The following is an 8,632-nucleotide window of genomic DNA, read 5'->3' on the forward strand; positions in this document are numbered from 1 at the left end:
TTAGTAAGTAGCTATGTCAATGAAGCTGGAGTACTTGCATTAAACCGGTGCCAGTTAGTTTTCCTCTCATTATTTTGAATACAATCAATTTTTAAAATTTATATCAACCATACACCTTTCTCATCATTAGGAAAGACTCCATTATAAAATGAATGAGCGAAATGTATAAGATATTAACTGCATTGTCTATTAAGACAATAGAAATTGAGTTCAAATTTTATTCAACACTTTAATCATACATTTAAATTGATCGACTTATCATCACTTCATTGAACAGACAGCTATGCTTGTGAAAATATAAAGAAATAGTGAATGTGTTAAAGATGATAAAGGCGATGACGACGTCAACGATGATGGTGACGATGGCAACAATGAGAACAGTGAAGTTGTCAATGACGAGGGAGATGTTATCGTTTCTGAAATAGTAATAGTGTTGATCCGATTGACACGGATTGCATGTTAAGTGCAAGGTGAATTTTTGAAATGACAATTATGCATATTATATTTACGCATATATCCGTAGCTTGTTGATCAAACCACCTTACACCAACCCCATACTGCCGTTTTATTAAAGAACACTGTATCTGCTATTTTGTTAACATTGCATGTACTGTGTTTTTAAAAACAACGGCAGCATACCGTTCAATGTGAACATTGGTTTATTCATGTATAGCAGTTCAATTCAAGACTGCTTCTAATTGATGTTGACTTCTCAAAGTTTCCCTATCTGCCGCTCCTCTCCCTATTTGCACGGTTCCGACCTTTCGATGTTTTACGCGATCTGATAATATGCTGACATGAACATACCGTTTCATTATTTTTACTCTTCACAAAGTCGAGTAAGGCCGTATTATTGGCATAGTGTGTACCCTCGTTTGCTTGACATAAAACGGAATCTTTGAAATCGTGTAGCATTACGAGCCAGTTTTCATCTTTAAATGGCTATTGTAAATGTCTAGAATTGAGGAGCATAAAGATATAGATATAGAATGATGTGATGGCTCGGAGTTACGCACATAACCTTATGCAGACATTTAGAGTGACACGTAAAAAAGATTAATATTAATATATTATTGTAATTATATAACAAGCAAGCTAAACTCATACCTGATAACATCACAATAAAAGAGGCGGGTAACAACTTTTATAAAAATATGAGATAAAAGTCATAAAAGTAATCGTAATTAATTTTATCATGCAAGTAGACATGTCATAATATCTAGTATGTTTAGAGAACAAGTTTACTATTTCAATTTATCATATAGAAGATAAAGGCATCGAATCATGCTTCACACAAATTCAACCTATTTTCTAGTTCTTCCTGTATTTTATAGCTTTTGTGGCATGATGGATTTAATTAGAGGCTTTATTTTTATGGCAAGCGTTCCTGGCTGAGTTCTGAATAATCCATTTCTTTGACGTAGCCCTATAATGAAAACCAAAACGGAAAAACGTCACGTGACCCAGGCTATCGAGATCTCCCAATGTATCTATCTGGAAATGTGTCGTTCAGAAATTCGCGAACGCCTGTCTCCAAGTCAGATATTTATCATCTTACTAAAATATTATCCATGGCTAATATTCACAAAGTTGGGATGCAGTATACGTTTCTAGCTTATCTAAATGCGGCTATGTGGTCTAGTGGTATGAAACTCGCTTTCGGATCGGAAGGTCCTGGGTTCGAGCCTCGCTCGACGCATAGTTGAGTCCTTGGAAAAGACTCTTTACTCACATTATCTCACCGTACTCAGGTGTAAAATGAGTACCTGGCCGTTAACAGCGTTGTCTTTGTCCGAAAAATTGTAATATCGCCTAACAGGCGTCATGTCTGGTCCTACATGTTAAATGTTGCTGTTGACCAGGGACCCCTTGTAAAGCGCTTTGAGCACGTTAAGTGGATATTGCTCTATATAAAAGCTCAATTATTTTTTTTAAATAGACATTTACAGTAACAGTTTTTCTCGGTTGAGAAAGTTGGGCGGAAAATTCTTTTGTGCCCACAGAGTTGTTTTCCATTTCCTTTGCTTTCAGCTACTCTTTCCCTTATATACGTTCTTTTTGCCTCTCTGGTGGCTTTGGCAGTTGCAGATTTTGCTGCCTGATATAGTTCTTATTCTAATGAGCATAAATATAAGACTTTTCCTTCGAAGATGGTGAAAAATTGATGCAAATATCTTTAAAGGTTTTAGAAAAAGGTCTTTGATATCAAGGAAAGACTTTATGGACATCAGATATATTGGAAAGAATAAAGTGCAAGATGCAGGGATAGATTGTATGGTCCAAGTTTCTCTGATATTATCCTATCATCATTGCAATCATCGTCATCATCATCATCATCATCATCATCATCATCATCATCATCATCATCATCATCATCACCATCATCATCGTCGTCGTCGTCGTCGCCGCCGCCATCAATATCATGACCATCCATCTTGATGAAATGCGCTTAGGTAAAATACTCACAACATCCGCCAAACAAATGAAACATACCAAAACACAAAACGTTTATAGCCCAATTGATATAATTAAGTCAAAACTAATCATTAACGGGCTGTCTAAAATAATTAAAAAGAGCAGAGTGACGTCAACGTTGTTCCTTCTATTATTCTCCACAGTTTCCTGCTAGTCAGTCTCGTCCTATCTCTAAGCATTGCGGCATTTTGTGTGTTCATTGCCTCTTTCATGACGACATACAAGATGGTTTGGTGTGACATCATCAAGCAGAGAGTATCTAAGGAAGAAGATGATACAGAGTAAGTGAACATCGATTTATAGTCTATTCTCCTGTAACAAATATGTCGGATTCATTTGACTGTTTTAACATATGAAGGGCTCCATGCACTTTTCTTGTTACAGTAATGATCAAAAGTAACGTTACATTTGTATTTAAATGTACCCTCTTTAAATAAAAAAAACGTGAGCTTTTATATAGGGCAACATCCACTAAACTTGCTCAAATCGCTTCACAAAGGGTCCATGGCCAACAACAACACGTAACATGTAGAACGAGACATGACGCCTGTTTGGCGATATTACAAATACGCAACAAGTGTTATATACCATCTGAAAGAGGAATGGTAGAGGTAGATTTATTGACAGGCGAAACGCTATTGCTGAACACTAAATAACAACTTTTAAAAACTGAAAATAGCAACTTGGCAGAAATAATTTTAGTAATCAATATCTTATGTGGCCCCGTCAGTTTTAACATTGTTGACTGTTAACAGTCTCGGTAATTATCTTGATTAAAACTTCAGTTACAAAAGTAAAAATTCAACGTTGCGTCTTCTTGGAATTGGGCGGGTTTTATGAAATTAAATTTGAGACCGCATTTGTTCCACGGGATTCTATTGCGGTGACAGGACGATTCATATTATGGGTTCAAGAGTATTATTGTCCCCCCGGGAAGCATTTGGTGGTGTAGGCTCTATGGGATGGGAATTGTCGAGAGTCGAGATGTCAATCGTTATTGCCATGTTTATAAACAGAATGACGTGTTGTTGCTAAACTTATTGGATCTATTGTTTAACTCTCTCCTTACCAGCAATTTTCAGGATTGTCCCCAAAACTTCACATCCAACTAACACAAAAATAGATTTTTATCACTCAAACACAATTTCAGTAAGTTCTTGCGATGAATAATTTCTGTCGCAAAACGTGTTCTACAACACACTGTTCATTTTCTACAAATTCTATGGCGTACAAAAGAATTTTGAAACAGAAAAAATGTTGGTTGTATCGTATGGTTGGTAATGAGAGGGTTACCGTTCGCCTGTGAAATTTTTCTAGTCCATTGTATGTGGTTGTGAGACCCTATTTCACGAACTATGCGGAACTGTTCTTGCACGGTCAGCATCAGCTGAACCGCGGGACGTTTTGCACGCAGATCTGCCTCTAGTAGTTACCTTCGCACAGAATGTCTGTTACACGGCCCGATTCCCGAACATTGGCAACGGTTGTTTTAAACGGGCCTTTTTCCTGCATGTAAAGATTATCCCCATCAGGGCAATGGTCTACGCATAGTCATCTTTTACTGCCCAACTCCTAATTGACGTAATTTTTGAAAATCAACATATCCCCTACTTTCACAAAACTTTCGAATGCAAAGAACTAAACAGATCACACATTAGTTTACCTCTCTCCTCGCCTTTTATTTTTAAAGTTTCCCCAAAACTTTAAACCCAACAGAGAAATAGATTTTCTTTGATAAAAAGAAAATCAATAAGTACATTTTATACATGATATTAATCAATAAAATGAGCTCTACAATACAGGGTCAAATTTTTATAGCTATAACAAAAAATGTTATGTAAATCTTGTGATGTACAATAGAAATCAAAACGAAAACGTGTTGATTTAATTTTAAGATAAAGTTCTGCACAAGAATGCTATTGGAATTTTTTTTTAATTCAAACTTCCTAACCTTTGTGCTAGTTACACATCAATGGCGGTAAGCCCTTAGGAAATGCTTTACACATATTTAAGTACCATCCCCTCCCTCTCACTGGGGTCCAGTATAATCTTAAGAGGTCAACCTTCATGTAATAGGGAACAAAAGTGTGGTGTCAAATAACTGGTTCCAATCTCATTGGAAGTGTAAAACCACGCTTCCGAAGGACTGGATACATACATTATGCAATTAATCTTCTGGTTTCAGAGTGATGGCATCTGTTTTCTAGTCTAAATATATGATGGTCGTCATCCTCATCTTTTAAGTCCCGTAATCTTAAAAATCTGCCTATGCATCCTGGTACTAAAATAGTTATGCCACCTTATGATTCAATATGCAACCTAATCATTATTAGTCCTCCGGAGCACTGGTTACATACACACTTCCAAGGAGTTAGAACCGAAAGAATTGATGGTATGATAACACTATTCTCTAACATATTCAACGTTGTCTTTACTAAGGATATTGTACAAACCGTTATAAGGGCTATGGGTACCGGTCTTATGGTATGTTGATTTTATTTTTTTAATTTACGTCAATCAGTAATGGGATATTCCAAAATGAACGTAGGTTAGAAACTTTAGTCTTCAAAACACCGTCATCATCATCATCACCACCAATCATATCACGATCCTTACTATCATCATCATCATCATCATCATCATCATCATCATCATCATCATCATCATCATCATCATCATCATCATCATCATCATCATCATCATCATCATCATCATCATCATCATCATCATCATTATCTCATTTGGCTATTTATTTTTCCTATTTATACTGTTCCTTAGCTGTGAATTGGCTGCCAATAAATACTGCAAGATGGTAGACAGTCGAAACATGACGAGGTATTACGACAGGATTGAAGTACAGGTGGTACGTATTCCAAATGAAAATATATTTTTCACAAGTGTATTGGGCTATATGTTGAAAGTTTTGACTTGAATTTGAAAGCTTGTCTCTGAAAGCTGCTAAAGTGATTTATAGATCAGAGCAGTTCTTTTAAAACAACTCCTCACGAGAAAAAGTCACATAACGCCATGCATAATATTCAAACCTCCGATCTTTTGATCAAACGCTTTCAGCTTGCTTTGGTAGGTATTTCATGATCTACGATAAATTTGTCGCAATTATGATTACATTTTGGTCAGAGCATATTTATTGCAGTACTTTTGCCAAGGAAACGTGTATTTCAAATACCGTGCGATTCAGTACCTCTAAGTTTGTCAAAAAATCTCATGAAAATTCTTTGATGTCTCAGGGTCCAGACTACTTCACATGTTTGTGATATTTTTAATCAATCAGTGTTTGAAAAATGTTTCCTGCCAAAAGGAAAAAAAATTAACAGCAAAGCCACCGATAAGGCGTTGATTCTCGACCTTTACCTGAATTGGTTTCCTCATTTCTTGCAATGAGTATCCACTTGTCTAAGTAAATTCTATGCATGCTGTATGTACTACTTGTTAGCATTTACTGCTCTTGCCGTATGCCTCCACGAAGGAGTTCGTCGTGTTCTGTTGCAGCCAACTCTTTTTCAGTGTAATCATCCTCTCACTTCCTCGTTTTTGACTTCCATAAAGATGAAGCACTCAGTTGAAATTAACATGATGTAAATAACGAAGGTTTTTTTTTTTAATGAGGGCTGGAAATTTATAGAATACATCCAAAAAAAAAAAACAAATCCAGCACTTTATTTGATAAATAACCACAAATAATGAATCAGGCACACCGACACATCTGAAAAGAAACATCCTCCAAGCTTTCTTTCAATTCTTCGTTCACGTGTTGCTGAAATTGTTTTGACTTCTTTTTGCCCTAGACGTAAATGCTCGAATTTGGGGTTTAGCTATTTCAGTGGTTAAGAACTTAAATCACAAACAAAGGAGCCGCTATCAATCCCGGATGCAGTCGAGCTTTTTTCTGACCATCTTGCCCACGCAACCGCGATTGGGTAGCTTGGTCCCTTAGATAAGACGGAAAGTACTTTGTAATACCCAAAAAGTAGCGTTTAATTTCTACAATCCATTTACTGCTTCAGAAAGCAGGGCAAACTCCGGCTTAATGGGTACAAATATAGACTCAAATTTCAATTTCATATCACATAAATTGCTTGTTTAGCTCTCAACCTATAATAGTTTTTTCCCCTTTTTCACAAATCGAGGCTCATACTATTGTTTCCCAGGAAGCCTCGGGGTTCAGATATCCTCGGACTAAAACGCAAACGAGCGCAGTTTGTCTCATTTTCCTTTTTAAAATTTTCCCCTCGCACTCTCCCCCTCTCCCCGCGTATGTAGAATTAATATTAGATCCTTTATAAAGTACTTTGAAAATAGATCAGGCTTCCTGTCAGAGATGTTCAGGGGATCTTCAATTGTAATCTATTACGTTCATTTTATGATAGTAAAATAAAACACAAAATATACCGGTAAATATTTGGGCTTTAAGGGATGAGATCCTCTGAACACCTCGGACAGGAACCCTGATATATTTTCAAAGTACCTTATTCCAGATCAAATATAAATTCTAGCTACCCAGGGAGAGGGGGGGGGGGGCTGGGGGAGAGGAAAATAGTTTTTAAACAAAGGAAAATAAGACAAATTGCGCTTATTTGCGTTTTAGTCCTAGGACATCTGAACTTCGAGGCTTCATGCGAAACAATAGTGTGTGCCTAGATTTGTTTTCGTTGATTTTAATTAATATTTTGAAGGTAAAATTAGTTTTAATCCGATTATCTCATTTTAAACTGCACGATTTATCAATTTTGTCTCGCCCACAGCTCGGGTTCTGGTCTTTAGTACCTTTAGCCTTCATCATTGTACTCCTCTACGGAATCGCCTTGATCTTGCCGCGCTCGACTCGCCCAGCTGACACACAACCCGGTGTACTACATCGTGAAGTCACGCCTCTTCCGCCCAGCACGCCCCCTAATGCGTCCTCGGATCTGTCCAGACCTGCCGACGAGAACTCGCCCCTTCTAGGGTCACAGAATAATGACCTCCAGGATTAATTTAACAGATAAAGTGTGCAAATCTAGTTTATTGATATAATATATATCGTGCGGCTATGTGGTCTAGTGGTATGACACTCGCTTTCGGATCGGAAGGTCCTGGGTTCGAGCCTCGCTCGGCGCATAGTTGAGTCCTTGGAAAAGACTCTTTACTCACATTCTCTCACCGTACTCAGGTGTAAAATGAGTACCTGGCCGTTAACAGCGTTGTCTTTGTCCGAAAAATTGTAATATCGCCTAACAGGCGTCATGTCTGGTGCTACATGTTAAATGTTGCTGTTGACCAGGGACCCCTTGTAAAGCGCATTGAGCACGTTAAGTGGATATTGCGCTATATAAATGCTCATTTTTTTTTTACGAAATTAATGTTTGACAATGTTGATATTTTCATCCCTTGAATATTACGTTCATTAATTCCACTTCATGAGTGTTAGCGTTGCGTACGGCAAAAGGTCGTCTTCATAAAATATAGAAAAAAACTTGTTTAAAAAATAATGATAACCGATGCAAATACATTACTAGAGTGGATGCTAACTCCCATCAACCAACGATATAATATATTTATTTATTTATATATATATATATATATATATATATATATATATACATATACATATATATATAGTATGTGTGTGTGTGTGAGAGAGAGAGAGAAAGAGAGAGAGAGAGAGAGAGAGAGAGAGAGAGAGAGAGAGTTTCCATTTCAAGTGCACCTTATATTATAACTCCCCCCCCCTCCACCCCCCCCCCCTCTTTCTCTGAATATTTGCATTTTTTTACGCTTTTCAAACTTTTTTCAAACTTTTAAATGTGGTCCATAGCCTCAAAACGGTATAATGACGGGATAAGCTTGGTGTGCCTGTGTGGTTTTGTGATATGACACTCGGATCGGAATGTCCTGGGTTCGAGGCTCGCTCGACGCATAATTGAGTCCTTAGAAAACCTCTTTACTCACATTCTCTCAACCTACTCATGTGTAAAATGAGTACCGGCCGTTATCAGTGTTGTCTCTATCGGAAAAAAATTGTACTATCGCCTAACAGGTGCCATGCTTCGTTCGACGTTACGTGTTGCTCTTGGTCAAGAAACCTTTTTAAAGCTCTTTGAGCACGTCTAGTGGATATTATGCTATATTTATATGTATATATATATATATATATATA

The 8,632-nt window shown here is 37.2% G+C and overlaps 1 protein-coding gene across 6 annotated transcripts in view; it reads left to right on the forward strand.

The window, feature by feature from the left end:
* LOC144966552 (uncharacterized) overlaps positions 1-8,617 on the forward strand; it is a 15,378-nt gene extending 6,761 nt beyond the window's left edge. For all 6 annotated transcript variants that reach the window (XM_078903209.1, XM_078903213.1, XM_078903212.1 and 3 more), the window contains exons 4-6: positions 2,619-2,756; positions 5,254-5,338; positions 7,239-8,617. In XM_078903209.1, coding sequence (XP_078759335.1) covers positions 2,619-2,756; positions 5,254-5,338; positions 7,239-7,469 — 454 coding nt within the window. In that variant the 3' untranslated portion in view covers positions 7,470-8,617. The remainder of the gene's footprint in view (positions 1-2,618; positions 2,757-5,253; positions 5,339-7,238) is intronic.
* The last annotated feature ends 15 nt before the right edge of the window (positions 8,618-8,632 follow it).

The sequence above is a fragment of the Berghia stephanieae genome, chromosome 2 (assembly GCF_034508935.2).
Source record: "Berghia stephanieae isolate SIO BIC M18660-M18661 chromosome 2, UCSD_Bste_1.3, whole genome shotgun sequence".
Taxonomy (NCBI): Eukaryota; Metazoa; Mollusca; class Gastropoda; order Nudibranchia; family Aeolidiidae; genus Berghia; species Berghia stephanieae.